This window comes from Oncorhynchus masou, chromosome 23 (genome assembly GCF_036934945.1).
Source record: "Oncorhynchus masou masou isolate Uvic2021 chromosome 23, UVic_Omas_1.1, whole genome shotgun sequence".
In the NCBI taxonomy this organism is placed as follows: domain Eukaryota; kingdom Metazoa; phylum Chordata; class Actinopteri; order Salmoniformes; family Salmonidae; genus Oncorhynchus; species Oncorhynchus masou.
In genome coordinates, this window is record NC_088234.1 from 54,424,373 (window position 1) to 54,441,104 (window position 16,732).

General features: G+C 47.2%; 1 protein-coding gene across 3 annotated transcripts in view; it reads left to right on the forward strand.

Annotated features, from left to right (window-relative positions):
* LOC135511058 (C-terminal-binding protein 2-like) overlaps positions 1–16,732 on the forward strand; it is a 97,193-nt gene that overhangs the window by 36,947 nt on the left and 43,514 nt on the right. Inside the window, exons 1-3 of one of the 3 annotated variants that reach the window (XM_064932542.1) lie at positions 11,285–12,383; positions 12,434–13,114; positions 13,178–13,510. The exons of 1 other annotated variant lie outside the window; for it this stretch is intronic. In XM_064932542.1, the coding sequence (XP_064788614.1) occupies positions 11,525–12,383; positions 12,434–13,114; positions 13,178–13,510 (1,873 nt within the window). In that variant the 5' untranslated portion in view covers positions 11,285–11,524. Of the gene's footprint in view, positions 1–11,284; positions 12,384–12,433; positions 13,115–13,177; positions 13,511–16,732 lie in introns of those variants that run through there. One more of the 3 variants, XM_064932544.1, reaches the window with a different exon arrangement.

The following is a 16,732-nucleotide window of genomic DNA, read 5'->3' on the forward strand; positions in this document are numbered from 1 at the left end:
AATAATAGTGCAGACATCACAACTATGAAATAACACATATGGAACCATGTAGTAACCATAAAAGTGTTAAACAAATATATATATTTGAGATTGTTCGAAGTAGCCACCTTCTGCCAAGATGACAGCTTTACACACTCTTGGCATTCTCTCAACCAGCTTCATGAGGTAGTCACCTGAAATGCATTTCAGCAGGTGTGCCTTGTTAAAAGTAAATTTGTGTAAATCTTCCCTTCTTAATGTGTTTGTGCCAATCCGTTGTGTTGTGACAAGGTAGGGGTTGTATACAGAAGATAGCCCTACAGAAGATAGCCCATATTATGGCAAGAACAGCTCAAATAAGAAAAGAGAAATTACTATCCATCATTACTTTAAGACATGAAGGTCGGTCAATCTGAAAATTTCAAAGACTTTGAAAGTTTCTTCAATTGCAGTCCCAAAAACCATCCAGCGCTATGATGAAACTGGCTCTTATGAGGACCGCCACAGGAAAGGAAGACCCAGAGTTACCTCTGCAACAGAGGACAAGTTAATTACAGTTAATAGCCTCAGAAATTGCAGCTCAAATAAATGATTCACAGAGTTCAAGTAACAGACACATCTCAACATCAACTGTTCAGAGGGGACTGCGTGAATCAGGCCTTCATGGTCGAATTGCTGTAAAGAAACCACTACTAAAAGACACCTGTAATAAGAAGAGACTTGCTTGGGCAAAGATACATGAGCAATGGACAATTTAAATCTGTCCTTTGGTCTGATGAGTCCAAATTTGAGATTGATGGTTCCAACTGCCGTGTCTTTGTGAGATGCGGATTAGGTGAATGGATGATCTCCTCGTTTGGTTCCCACCGTGAAGCATGGCGGAGGAAGTGTGATGGTGTGGGGGTGCGTTGCTGGTGACACTGTCAGTGATTGATTTAGAATTAAGGCACATTAAACCAGCATGGCTACCACAGCATAATACAGCGACACGCCATACCATCAGGTTTGCGTTTATTGGGACTATCATTCGTTTTTCAACAGGACAATGACCCAACACACCTCCAGGCTGCGTAAGGGCTATTTGACCAAGAAGGAGAGTGATGGAGTGCTGCATCAGATGACCCGACCTCAACCCAGTTGAGATGGTTTGGGATGAGTTGGACCGCAGAGTGAAGGGAAAGTATCCAACAAGTGCTCAGCATATGTGGGAACTCCTTCCAGGTGAAGCTCCTGAGTGGCGCAGCGGTCTAAGGCACTGCATCTCAGTTCAAGAAGCGCCACTACAGTCCCTAGTTCAAATCCAGGCTGTATCACATCCGGCTGTGATGGGGAGTCCCATAGGGCGGCACACAATTTTCCCAGCATCATCCGGGGTAGGCCGTCATTGCAAATAAGAATTTGTTCTTAACTGACTTGCCTAGTTTAAATAAAGGTCAAATAAATCAAAATAAGCAGGTTGAGAGAATGCCAAGAGTGTGCTGTCATCAAGGCAAAAGGTGGCTACTTCAAATAATCTAAACATATTTTGATTTGTTTAACATGATTCCAAATGTGTTATTTCATAGTTTTGATGTCTTCACTATTATTCTACAATATAGAAAATAAAGAAAAACCATTGAATGAGTAGGTGTGTCCAAACTTTTGACTGGAATTGTACATATATATATACACTGCTCAAAACAATAAAGGGAACACTTAAACAACACAATGTAACTCCAAATCAATCACACTTCTGTGAAATCAAACTGTCCACTTAGGAAGCAACACTGATTGACAATAAATTTCACATGCTGTTGTGCAAATGGAATAGACAACAGGTGGAAATTATAGGCAATTAGCAAGACACGCCCAATAAAGGAGTGGTTCTGCAGGTGGGGACCACAGACAACTTCTCAGTTCCTATGCTTCCTGGCTGATGTTTTGGTCACTTTTGAATGCTGGCGGTGCTTTCACTCTAGTGGTAGCATGAGACGGAGTCTACAACCCACACAAGTGGCTCAGGTAGTGCAGCTCATCTAGGATGGCACATCAATGTGAGCTGTGGCAAGAAGGTTTGCTGTGTCTGTCAGCGTAGTGTCCAGAGCATGGAGGCGCTACCAGGAGACAGGCCAGTACATCAGGAGAAGTGGAGGAGGCCGTAGGAGGGCAACAACCCAGCAGCAGGACCGCTACCTCCACCTTTGTGCAAGGAGGAGCAGGAGGAGCACTGCCAGAGCCCTGCAAAATGACCCCCAGCAGGCCACAAATGTGCATGTGTCTGCTCAAACGGTCAGAAACAGACTCCATGAGGGTGGTATGACGGCCTGACGTCCACAGGTGGACGTTGGGCTTATAGCCCAACACTGTGCAGGACGTTTGGCATTTGCCAGAGAACACCAAGATTGGCAAATTCGCCACTGGCGCCCTCCATGTGCTCGCCAGAGGTAGCCTGACTGCCATTTGGTACCGAGATGAGATCCTCAGACCCCTTGTGGGACCATATGCTGGTGCGGTTGGCCCTGGGTTCCTCCTGTGTTCCTCCTAATGCAAGACAATGCTATACCTCATGTGGCTGGAGTGTGTCAGCAGTTCCTGCAAGAGGAAGGCATTGATGCTATGGACTGGCCCGCCCGTTCCCCAGACCTGAATCCAATTGAGCACATCTGGGACATAATGTCTCGCTCCATCCACCAACGCCACGTTGCACCACAGACTGTCCAGGAGTTGGCGGATGCTTTAGTCCAGGTCTGGGAGGAGATCCCTCAGGAGACCATCCACCACGTCATCAGGAGCATACCCAGGCATTGTAGGGAGGTCATACAGGCACGTGGAGGCCACACACACTACTGAGCCTCATTTTGACTTGTTTTAAGGACATTACATCAAAGTTGGATCAGCCTGTAGTGTGGTTTTCCACTTTAATTTTGAGTGGAACTCCAAATCCAGACCTCCATGGGTTGATAAATTTGATTTCCATTGATAATTTTTGTGTGATTCTGTTGTCAGCACATTCAACTATGTAAAGAAAAAAGTATTTAATAAGAATATTTCATTCATTCAGATCTAGGATGTGTTATTTTAGTGTTCCCTTTATCTTTTTTGAGCAGTGTATATATATATATATATATATAAAACCAAGTTTGTGCCCCTGAAATATTCTATAGATAGCCTACAGAAATTGGTTCAGTTATGGCCTAAAATAAATGTATTCACATGGGCAGAATATTGTATATAAATTAGTTAATATGGTTATATAAAAGCTGAAGGCTAAAAACAGCCTTTTCTACACTGAGTGTACAAAACATGAATAACACCAGCACTTTCCATGATATAGACTGACCAGGTGAATCCAGGTGAAAGCTATGTTCCCATATCGATGTCACTTGTTAAATCCGCTGTGATCAGTGTAGATGAAGGGGAGGAGACAGTTTAAAGAAGGATTTTTAAGCCTTGAGACTATTGATTCATGGATTGTGTATGTGTGCCATTCAGAGAGTGAATGGGCAAGACAAAAGATTTAAGTGCCTTTGAACGGGGTATGGTAGTAGGTGTGTCACAACTTCTGCCGAAGTCGATGCCTCTCCTTGTTCGGGCGGTGTCCGGCGGTCGACGTTGCCGGTCTTCTAGCCATCGCCAATCCATTTTTCATTTTCCATTTGTTTTGTCTCGTTTTCCCACACACCTGGTTCTCATTTCCCTCATTATGTGTTGTGTATTTAACCTTCTGTTCCCCCCATGTCTTTGTGTGGTATTGTTTATTGTAAGTGCTTGTGCACATTTTGTTTGACTGGTGCGCGTCGGGTTATTGTGCCCATATTTGTATTTCTTATGCCGTTGGTTTTACTATTAAACTGCTCCGGCTATTATCAAGTTCTGCTCTCCTGCGTCTGACTTCCCTGCCACCTGCCACCTACGCACCCCTTACAGAATACCACACCATCTACATGGAGTCAGCAGGAGCCCCTGGTATGAGGAAAGAGGAGCACGTCCAGGAGTAAGCGACGATTATCCAACATCTTGGCGTCGCGTTGGACCGCGTTGTGCATACAATGGACCGCTGTGAGAGACAGAGAGTTCCTCCAGCGCCCTCACCAGCACAACCGGGGTTACCACTACTCGTCCCTCCTGCATCCGTTCCTGTGGGATGCGTCTCGACCTTCACAGGGAGTGTGATGGGACGTCGACACGATGCCAGGTTTTCCTGTTACAGCTGGACTTATACCTGAGCACCGTTTACCTGGCTCCCTCGAGAAGGGAGAGGGTGTCCGTCCTCATTTCGTGCCTCTTGGGGAGAGCTCTGGAGTGGGCTAACGCCGTATGGGGAGAAGGAGATACGGCATTGGATGACTTCGAGGAGCTCACCCGCCGCTTCCGGGCAGTCTACGACCACCCTCCCGAGGGTAGAGTGGCGGGTGAACGTCTATTCCACCTTCGGGAGGGGAAGAGGAGCGCACAGGAGTTTGCTTTGGACTTTCAGACCCTGGCCACCGGAGCGGGATGGAACGACAGGGCCCTGATCGACTACTATCGCTGGAGTTTGCATGAGGACGTCCGTCGAGAGTTGGCCTGCAGAGACATCACCCTTACTTTCGACCAGCTGGTGGACCTGTCCATTCGGCTGGATAACCTGCTGGCTACCCGTGGACGTCCAGATCGAGGTCTGTCAGTTCCATCCCCCAGCACCACCACTCCGATGCCCATGGAGCTGGGAGGTGCTGCGCTCAGGGAGACCGGAAGAGATTCCGTCTCGTGCACCATCTGTGGCCGCACAGGTCACACTGCCGATCGGTGCCGGGTTGGTTCCTCTGGGAGTCAAGGCAGCAGGCAGGGCACTCTGCTCCTAAAAAAAATGAGGCGATGGCAGAGGTGGGACTTGCAGCGTGTGAAGCGTCACAAATAGAACCAAGTTCTATTTTAGCGCCTGGCCACGCAGATGCCCGTGAGCAGTTTGTTTTGTAACGCTCGTGCCTGTAACACGAGTGGTCTGGTCAGCATGTTACTGCCCTACCGGTCAGTCATGAGTCATGACTGCAGTAAAATTCCATGTGACTGTTGTGTCACAGTAATCTCCTTCTATGCACTCGGGACATGCTTTGGTAGTACCCAACTCGCTAGTGGCCTGGTACTCAAGGCTCTATTGTCCTTCTAACCACTCTGACATCAATTGCAATCAAAAATCACATCAAACACTTATCATCAAAACAGTATAGTGTTTTTAAAACTCACCTCACTGTGATTGATCAATTTGAAGAAAGATGTTCAACAACAGGTTGAAACTGAGTGGAAAACATGGTCATTGTGGATGTTGTTTCAAAGCCTAACAAGGAAATGGACAGCGCTTTCTAAGGTGATGATTCATTCTAAAAACCCAAACACATATTAGAGCTGATACAGATCCATAGGCTTCTACTATATACATTGCATTCGGAGAGTATTCAGACCCCTTCACTTTTGGGGAGCGCTTGGCGAACTGAGCTTGGACGGAATGTCCCCTGTCGTGCAGCGAGAGGCTGCATGCTCCTCAAACAGTGGTTGATGTGTGGAGTGAAGTAAGTCGCCGACCCGAACAAACAGGCAGGAAAGCTGCCTCCATTCCATATTCCAGTGTATAGGCAGATGAAATGTACTTTTACCCCCTGCTCCTGTTCCTGCCCTTTGATAATGGGCCGTTCTAAATCAAAACAAATGTAGCGTATTAGTAAAGATAATATGAAATTGAGAATCGTCTGATGGGTGATAATATGATCACTTGATTAGAGAACAGTGTGTGCAGCCTGAGGCAAGGAACAGAGCTCAAGTGACTCAAATCATCAGAAGCCTATGCAGGCCATATATATATTTTGATTTATAAGACATTCTAATGTTTGTATCATTATTAACAACTGAAGTTGCCAAATTACTCTAAATCTAGTGTAGCCTATAGGACCTGTTTCAAAGGACCATTTGTATGTCCAACCTAGCCTTCGTATGTGCACTTACTCCAAAATGGGAAAAATACCCGTTCTACTTCATTCAGCTAAGTGAAATGATATTCCTCTTACTATGAAATCATGTGATATAAAATAATGGCACGGGACTTCGAAGCATATCTCGTCTGCTAAATGAACAAGGCTACAGCCCATGGCATGGAGCACAGCCAGATAAAATACGGTAGGCAAAGTCACATTCTGTTCTCCTGAAAAACATTTTCTTCATATCGTGTTTCTTTATACCTACCTAAAATAGATAATGGATTTATTGTTATGGTGGTTAGTACATGTATTTATTTAACTTGTTCAAATATAGATGTTCCTGAAGGTCTGCATTAGCAGCTTGTTTGCTAATTTAGGGTCATTTACCGCGGGACCGGCAGCCTTTTGCATGTCAACAACCATCTGACAAAATGTCACGGCCGCCACCCACACCAAACAAGGCAGTCGTAGTATTGCTATTGGAGTCACATAGCAACTTACAATATGCATTGAGGTCAAGCCGTGCCAATTCTAAATAACGTTGGGCCAATGTAATTGAATCCCTATTCTACCTCTCACCTACAGTGTGCCTACTACCCCCAACTCATGTGTGTTTAATATTCGAATCACGCAAGGAGTGAACTGCTGTGGATGAATATTGAGGCAGTTGGTTTTTGATGTCTGGTCGAGTCAGTATTCATGTCTGCTGGCTACATCGGTGGCGTGTCTTAGCGTAATGGGACGTTACCGAAGTGCTGTCACTGTAACATGTCAGAAGACACGGAGAGGACCTGCCTTGAACAGGGTCAAAGGCTCAGAACAGATCCAGGGTCACGCACGCTTGCTGTGCACTGAGTACAAATCAGCTCATCACATGTGAGTTTATGCACGCACGCACGCACACACACACACACGTGGCATACATACCCTCCCCCCGTCTGTCTGACTAAGATGCATTATTCATATCGAGCCAGGGTGCGGGGTTATGAGTGACAATGAGATGTAGGGGGCTTATTAAACATGGGCATCCGTGTGGGTGGCCTTGGAGAGATTAGATACTCTGATTAATGGTGTCTTTCACAGATGTGAAACATGCAGCCACCAATGACAGCCTGTTGAATAGGAACCCCTGTACTATTCATGTGGCAGAACAATGACAGCCTGTTGAATAGGAACCCCTGTACTGTTCATGTAGCAGAACAATGAGAGCCTGTGAATAGGAACCCCTGTACTGTTCATGTGGCAGAACAATGAGAGCCTGTTGAATAGGAACCCCTGTACTGTTCATGTAGCAGAACAATGAGAGCCTGTGAATAGGAACCCCTGTACTGTTCATGTAGCAGAACAATGAGAGCCTGTTGAATAGGAACCCCTGTACTGTTCATGTAGCAGAACAATGAGAGCCTGTTGAATAGGAACCCCTGTACTGTTCATGTAGCAGAACAATGAGAGCCTGTTGAATAGGAACCCCTGTACTGTTCATGTGGCAGAACAATGAGAGCCTGTTGAATAGGAACCCCTGTACTGTTCATGTAGCAGAACAATGACAGCCTGTTGAATAGGAACCCCTGTACTGTTCATGTGGCAGAACAATGACAGCCTGTTGAATAGGAACCCCTGTACTGTTCATGTGGCAGAACAATGACAGCCTGTTGAATAGGAACCCCTGTACTGTTCATGTAGCAGAACAATGAGAGCCTGTTGAATAGGAACCCCTGTACTGTTCATGTGGCAGAACAATGAGAGCCTGTTGAATAGGAACCCCTGTACTGTTCATGTAGCAGAACAATGACAGCCTGTTGAATAGGAACCCCTGTACTGTTCATGTAGCAGAACAATGACAGCCTGTTGAATAGGAACCCCTGTACTGTTCATGTAGCAGAACAATGACAGCCTGTTGAATAGGAACCCCTGTACTGTTCATGTAGCAGAACAATGACAGCCTGTTGAATAGGAACCCCTGTACTGTTCATGTGGCAGAACAATGAGAGCCTGTTGAATAGGAACCCCTGTACTGTTCATGTAGCAGAACAATGACAGCCTGTTGAATAGGAACCCCTGTACTGTTCATGTAGCAGAACAATGAGAGCCTGTTGAATAGGAACCCCTGTACTGTTCATGTAGCAGAACAATGAGAGCAGCAGTTACAATACCAAGGTGTACCAAGAAATATTACCACTTGTAGCGGAAAATACTGGGTTTGTACAAGTGGCTCACTGTTGTGTCTTCTCTCTCATAATAGTGTACGTACTTCCACAAGTCTGCATTTGAATGTCACACTGCGTTTTTAAGTTGGAATCTGAGGCGGTGAAACTGCCATGTCATTGCAAGTGCGATAGAACAGCAGAGTATGTACTATGATAGAACAGCAGAGTATGTGCTATGATAGAACAGCAGAGTATGTACTATGATAGAACAGCAGAGTATGTACTATGATAGAACAGCAGAGTATGTACTATGATAGAACAGCAGAGTATGTACTATGATAGAACAGCAGAGTATGTACTATGATAGAACAGCAAGAGTATGTACTATGATAGAACAGCAGAGTATGTACTATGATAGAACAGCAGAGTATGTACTATGATAGAACAGCAGAGTATGTACTATGATAGAACAGCAGAGTATGTACTATGATAGAACAGCAGAGTATGTACTATGATATTTATTTTTTTGCACTCCTCTGCGCTGTTTCAAAAACAAAACAATAACAAATGCGACCAGTGGCGCTGTGGATCTCAGCTTTGAAAGGATAGTTCACCCAAATTACAAAATGACTTATTGGTTACCTTACCCTATAAGCAGTCTATGGACAAGGACTGACAGCAATTCATGCTTTGGTTTTGTTTAACTGGCCACTGTTTCAAATGCTAACTTTTTAGCATTTGGGGCACAAATCCAATTCAAAAGTTAACATTTGAAAAAGTGCAAGGGAAAACAAAACCAAAGCATGTATTGGGGTCATACCTTGTCCATAGACTGCTTACAGGGTAAGGACACCAACATGTGATTTAGTCATGTGGGTGAACTATGCCTTTAATGTCATGTATATACTCCGGTGTATAGGGAGTAGGGATACTTCATCCTTGGTTTGTCGACAGTGTCTTTGCCTCGTTGCTCCTGTATGATTAGATCTACACACCCAGAACACATTCTCTATCTAGATCTATTTGATAAAGATGTGTGGTCTAGGCTAGCACTCTCTCTCGGGAACCAGATCACAGAAGGAAATCAGTAAGAGGGGACTTTGAGGTTTTCTCTGATGGTGTTGAAACATGGGTTGTACGTACACACAGGGTTTGTTGGTGGCAGGACAATGCAATGGTTTCCAGTGACCGATATTCATGTTTTGCAAAGTTAACTTAACCCTATTCCCACAAGGCATATGCTACGTAAGGTTTCTTTATTATAGATAACTGCGTGCTTCTACATATGTGCAGGCCTTTTGGTTTCCCCAAAGTCCCTAAAGACTTAATTAGTTTACTTTTCACCGTGATAATCTTTCAAGCATGAAACCGAATTGAGAAACTCGCTCTCATTTTAATATCAGTGCCCCCAAGCTGCCTTCCGTCTCTCGCTCTCTCATCCATCTATTTCCCTCTCTCCCCATCTCACTTGCCTTATTTCCTTCTGTCAACTATAGTTTCCTGGAACTAGTATAAAAAAAACACAAACTAAGTTGGTCTGAAGTCAATTCCACTGTCAACGATAATCCCCTTTTTCCTCTCAACCCATAATGCAATAGCAGTGGGCGCTTCAGCTTTTCCACTTACTTCCTGTCCAGTGCAATCTCTTATCTCCCTAATTACGCAACACTGATTAACGAACGAAAGCATGATCCACCACTGCAGTCCAGTGTCCAATCTGGGTCTTCACGATTGTATAAAAAGCAAATGTAGGGTAAACTCTAGTATAATTTGTCAACGTGGTGGATTATTTGAGAGGGTCCCCTAGCTGTCATAACAACAGAAAACACGAGGCCCCGGCACTGATCCCAGGACTGGGTTAATGAAAATGAAGGTGTCCTTTCTGCCACAACAGTTAACAGGGAAGCTCTCCAACAGGGATCAAGTGTCAGCTGGCCAGGCAGGTAGGTACAGTAAGCCTAAGGACAGGGTGTCACAAGGGACTGTGAGGATAGGACGGACTCCCAGAGGGTTTGAGGGATTGCTTAGGGATTGCATGTGTGGTGACAAAAATGCTCTCTCCCCCCTTTTACCTCTCCCCAGGTCTCTCTGTCAGGGCAAAATCCAGTTTCAGAGCTTTGCTCTGTAAAGTGGATCAGCAAGGCTTTGGGTGGAGTGCTGTGGTAACAGCAGGTAGATAGAATGTGGTTGGGTACAAATGGCATTAGTTCCACAATTGTACATGTAAATTGTGCTTTGAGGACAATCCGTGGGTGCATTTCTCGCTCGTTTCTTTCATGCTTATTTCTCAAGGTCAATTAATAATTTATATTCATTTTTGTGAGTGGCAGACAATATGTTGTTCTAATCATTTTTCAAAGTGTGAATATTTTTAACAGTCTGTTTCCCATGTCCACCCATGGTTTCTGTTTCTCAGAGTCCCGGTCCTCTCGTGACAATTATCAGGTCCTCTCAGTGAGGGGAGACAGGAGGCTACAGAGGCGTAAGTGACATTTTGGGCGAGTTTCACAGCAGTTGCGTGGTCACTCTGGCAGTGTCGGCGCCGGCAACAGATTAGTGTCCAATCAGAGTGGATTTGATGTTTCCTGACAGCACATGAGACAGCAGTGAGATCTGTATTCTTTTCAATTACCCGCCTGCCTGCCTTCCCCCTCCCTGAGGGATACTAGCGGTATGGCGTGAATCTCCTCTTGCTCAATGAACGAGACCCAGCCGGCCCTGCAACTCATTGACGACCCAATCAAGTGATCAGTCCAAGGTAAGTGTCCCGGGCAACAGCTGTGGATGAAGGTGTGCCCCCTCGTAAATGGGCAGAATAATCAGAGATATGTTTTATCTGGTTCACGTGACGTCACGATGGGCAGTGGAATTAATCAGGCTTTATATAGACGGTAATCCGTCATAGCAATCGCCAGAGCGACTAAAGTGTCCCAGAGTAGGGGAAGGATAAAACCCTACTGGATTATTACAAGCCCCTGCCTACGACCCTCTCCCATCCCACTCCCTCTAATATTCCCTCCTTTTTTCCTCCTCTCACCACGTCGGGTAGCCTACACAGTTGGTGGCCAGCCCAAGCACGGACCCTGTCATTGTGGTTCAGTGGAGTAGCTGCTGCCGCCTTTGCAACATTTGCACAGTGTGTGTGTGTGTGTGTGTGTGTGTGTGTGTGTGTGGTGTCCTCTATCCCTTCTCACCACCAGCAATAATATTTCCAGAGATAAATTATTCAAGGATTGCCTGTCAAGGGGGAGCCACCTGATAGCAAGGACCTCAGGGGAGCCAAAAACCTTACAGCTGGATATCAGGTGAAACGATACACCCCACTGCTTCATCTCCTCCTCCTCCGTCCTCCTCCTTCATTTCCACTCTTGATGTAAAGTGTAACAGAACACTTGAAAGAAAACACCAACTACTCCTGCTTGTTTTTTTTTTTCCTCTGTAAAGCTGTCTTCTGTTTTTTTCTCTCCAATGCTCGTCACCAGCAAGCAGTTGAATATCGGTCGCTCCCACAGTTGGGACACCCTGGGGGGGAATGAGGGGCAGTGGTCCGGGGGAGAAAGCGTTTACGACCACCAAGGCAGGATTGCGGGCCGACGCAACTCGCTGTCTTACAGGGGAGACAGAGGAGGTTACTACGAGCCACCCCCTGGGGTGCGTCCTCCTGACCTGGATCTGAAACGAGACCCCTACTCCTACCAGGACTCTCTGTATAGCCAGCAGGGCTACGCTGCTGATCCCTGCGAAAAGAGAAAGGGCTCAGTCCCTGAGCTAAACCACTACGACCGTCCAAACATGGCTCATAGTCACCAAGGATCCGTCGTCTCCCAGGAATATTATCCCCATGACCCTGCTATGGCTCCCCGACCACCGGAGGATCCCCGGGGCTTCTACCGGGTGGAGCAGCAGCCACAGCCTCACCCGCTTAACAGATCCCCGTCCCACTATGGGATGAACCCAGTGGGACGGTTGCCATGGGACCAGGGACAGGGAGGGAGGCCCGGACCTCCGGGTCCTCCATCGGCTTCTCCTCTTCCTCCTCCCCCTCCTCCGCCAACTGCCCATGGCATGAACCAGGTTTACAGTCAGCCTGCAGCTGTAGCTGCCGCTGCCAAGATGATGCCAGATGGCCAGCGCTCTCCTGCTCACTATGGGATGGAACAACCATCTTCGCCTCGGTACGCATCTGAGCCACCCCCTCTAGCTGGACAGCCGGTCTACACCGACATCAACGGCCGTCCCCTGGACCATCGGCAGCAGCAACCCGCAGCCACCTGCCTGGTGGTGGATCCTAACACACAGGGGCTGGATGGGAGCATGCAACAGCGAGGTATGATGATGAGGCAGGATTGCACCTCGCCCTACGGAGTACAACAACAGCCTCCACAGACCAACATGCAGGTCTACAACACCAACCCTCCTCTCGCCGCTCCTGCCCCTCTTCCTCCCCCACCAGCCCCTGTAGCCCTCCCCTTCCACCTCCCACAGCCCCCCAGACGCCTGCAGACCCAAAGAGGAACGCCGACCCAGAGTTCCTGGCTCTGCTTCGTAATGAGGGTCTCTCGGAGAGTACCATCTCCTCACTCATCCAGCAGGGCTTTGACACAACCGCCATGCTGGCAGTCATGGAAGAGAATGACGTGCGCTCTGTGGCTCCCAACTTAGGGCAGGCGCGTGTGCTGTCGCGGGTAGCCATCAGTGTCAAGAGGCCCTTGGAGCCTACACCCACGTCCCAGCAACAGGCCCCCATGCGGGGCCGCTCCAACAGCTTCAGCCACCGCTCTGACATGTACCTCCAACAGCAGCAGCAGCACCAACATCATCAGCAGGCCATGGCAATGGGCATGGATCCACGGCTAATGCCACCACAGACCCCTGGTGTCATGCAGACCATCTCCCCCGCGATGGCCGAGGCCATGGCCAGGAGGCCTAACAGCGCTCCCTCTCAGCACCTCCTAGAAACCACCCAGGGCTACCCAGGACCTCGTACCCCGGGGCCCTACAGTGGTGCCATGGTCCCTGTCCAGTCCCGGCCCGTGTCTGCATACTCCCAACACCCAGGTGTCCCTATGCATCCGGGCATGCAGATGATGGCTGCCATGCCCCAGCACCAGCAGATGTCAGGGGCTGCAATGCAAGCCATGCAACAACAGCAGGTGCCAGTGTCCATGCCTGCCCTGCCGCCACCTCAGCAGGCCCCGAAGGCGTACTCCACCAACTACACAGTGCCCATGGAGCTGATGAAGCGGGACCGTAGCCTGCAACCCATGTCGCCCATGCACAGCCCCCACCTCAGCCCTCAGATGATGCGCAAAGCTGGGGGCACCCCGTCTGATGGCGCCATGATGCCCGTGGGTACCACCATGCAGAGCCAGAGTGCTATGGCCGCCAACCAGAAGCTTAGCCGCCGTACCGGCCCACCTGTTATCGTCTCCACCATGGCATCACCAGATACAAGTAAAGCACACTTTTATCCCTTCTGCATTCCCTCCTCTTCCTTCGCTCCCCTAGTCTCTTGGCTGTAGTGCATTGATTGGTTACTAAAGGAGCCATTCTTCATTGCATTCTTGTTGCAGTTATTGCGTTTTCTCGATTTGAAATGAGGGATTTGGTTATATAACCATTCACTCTGTACTGTAGCTAAGACAACAATTAGGTATTGTGGTTTTTCAACACGATTCATTCTTTTATGCCCATTCTTGTCAGGATAGCCTTGACATGTGGATAACCCCTTTCTCAAATAATAGTTGAATATGTGAGGCTACGACACTGCTCACTTTATGACACCTATTTGGCATGAATCGAATACAGGATACTGTTTTGCAGTGCTCTTAAACCAAGAGCTGAAAAGAGCCATTTATCTGGTTCCCACTCAACGTTCAAGTGTTGTAGATACTTTTCCGGTGGATTGAGATGAATTGATGTCTTTGCTGCTTTCACATCATTTTAGTCTGTTGGCTGTATGCAGCTCAGCTTGTTGCTAACCTGTGTATTGCATTGACAATGGATAAGCATCTCAACTTGATGTTTCATATAAAGGCTACCCTATTTTATGTGAATGGCTTTAGTTATATCCATATTCTGTTTTTGTTTTTTTTAGGGGGGGGGGGGGTGTATGACTGGCTTTAACCCATGCCCTAGTTATCTATAGTCAGCTGTTGTGATCCTAAAATGTCAGAGTCCCTGTTGAAAAGCTCTGAGAGTACCTTTCTTTTTCTGAGTGATGTGTTTTAGACTCTCGTGTGTCAACTGTCAGCCATCTTTGCACACTTTACGACTCTTGCTGTCGTCTGTATTGTTTCATGCTAGTATTTGTCACACGCAATGGTTTTGATGACCAAGGTGGAGTGTGGGAGTGGGGTAGGGACTGGGTGATGTGGTACGGTGTGTGCTGTCGTCAGCAGCAACGCTGCTTTTAAAGCATAAACATTCCATGTCAGTAGCTGTCTTTGTCCAACCAATCTGGGTGGGCAGTATTTCATGGTCACTGTTAAACGTAGGAGAATTGGAGCCATGAGTTTATGCGTGTATGTGTGGTGTGTGTCTGTCTGTGTGTGTGAGTGAGTTTTTGCTTAGGAGCTGTATTCCCTTCTCTTCACCTCATCCGAAAGGCATTTGGAGCTTGTCCACACAGTGCAAGGGCAAACTCGTTAAATCTGCCATAATCTACAGGCCTGGTGGGCTGGTGGGTTGGTGGGCTGGTGGGTTGTGTAAGAGTGGTCTCAGCTTATAGCATCATCCTGCTTATGGTTTTATTTCAGCAAAAATCTCTCTGCAATGTAGAGGAGACCCGTAATGGCCACGCACCCCCTCTCCCCCCGGCCCCTACTGTAGTAAACATGACGGTCTTGTTGCATCATGGTGATGAGATGCATTGGAGTAGCCTGGCGCAGTAGATTGGGTGTTGTGTTGCGTACACTTTGATCTGTTCAGGTGCAGCAGTGACCATTGTAGGGAATGATAAGGAATGATGTGGAAAATGTTCAAATGAACTACATTGTTAAATGTATCTCTCTCTCTAATAATGTTGGTGATACAGAAATGTATCACCACAGGCTATGATTACAAGAAGTGTGATTCATCATCAAAGTTGTTTGATTAAAAATGCATATGAAGAGATAGCTGCTGTGAGCTGCACCTGCTTTATTTCTACCGGTTGGTTGGCGTCCTAGCTGTGCTGCTGAAATCAACTGAATGTGCCGATCAACAATTGTGTCTTTTCTCTGAGTGACTGTAATGAGAAGCGAGAGGGTTTAATCCTGTAGATCCTCCTTTTACAACACTGCTAATCCACAGATTCACTCAGTTCTCTCTGGACTAGGCTGGCATCCATGGATTCTGCCAGTTCTGGAGCCATGGGCTCTGACAGCTCCACTACAGATTGGGAACAAATGGATTATTGAAAGCTGTCTAGTCTCAGGAAAAGTATGGTGCTTCTTCTGTTTATGTCAAAAGGACCCCTTCTGTTTAGCTAGCTTTCTTTGCTGTAAAAATCTGCAGCCATGACACTCGCTCAAGTTAAACACGCTCAGCACAACAAATTCATGTGCATGAGGCTGACATTTGTTGCTTTGGTAATTTCATCTGTTAATGGACGGCCTGCAAAGCCTCTCTGAAAGCATATTCCTTAATTGTGTGTTGCTAGGCAACGGGGTTTTGGTCGTAATCACAGAAAGATTACCTTCTCGTTTAGGGAGCGGAGGAAAGGTTTCACTGGAGTGGGGACATTTGCATTTAATGGCACTTTCTTGAAAAAAGGGTGCTTGAGCTAATGCTGTAGCTCAGTTGGTAGAGCATGGCTCTTGCAATGTCAGGGTTGTGGGTTCAAATCAAATCCAATTTTATTTGTCACATACACATGGTTAGCAGATGTTAATGCAAGTGTAGCGAAATGCTTGTGCTTCTAGTTCTGACAATGCAGTAATAACCAACAAATAATCTAACCTCGCTGCTCTGCCTTCTTCACAACGCTGTCTGTGTGGGTGGACCAATTCAGTTTTTCCGTGATGTGTACGCCGAGGAACTTAAAACTTACTACCCTCTCCACTACTGTCCCGTCGATGTGGATAGGGGGGTGCTCCCTCTGCGTTTTCCTGAAGTCCACAATCATCTCCTTTGTTTTGTTGACGTTGAGTGTGAGGTTATTTTCCTGACACCACACTCCGACGGTCCTCACCACCTCCCTGTAGGCCGTCTCGTCGTTGTTGGTAATCAAGCCTACCACTGTAGTGTCATCCACAAACTTGATGATTGAGTTGGAGATGTGCATGGCCACGCAGTCGTGGGTGAACAGGGACTACAGGAGAGGGCTCAGAACGCACCCTTGTGGGGCCCCAGTGTTGAGGATCAGCGGGGTGGAGATGTTGTTACCTACCCTCACCACCTGGGGGCGGCCCATCAGGAAGTCCAGTACCCAGTTGCACAGGGCGGGGTCGAGTCCCAGGGTCTCGAGCTTGATGACAAGTTTGGAGGGTACTATGGTGTTAAATGCTGAGCTGTAGTCGATGAACAGCATTCTCATGTAGGTATTCCTCTTGTCCAGATGAGTTAGGGCAGTGTGCAGTGTGGTTGTGATTGCGTCGTCTGTGGACCTATTGGGGTGGTAAGCAAATTGGAGTGGGTCTAGGGTGTCAGGTAGGGTGGAGGTGATATGGTCCTTGACTAGTCTCTCAATGCACT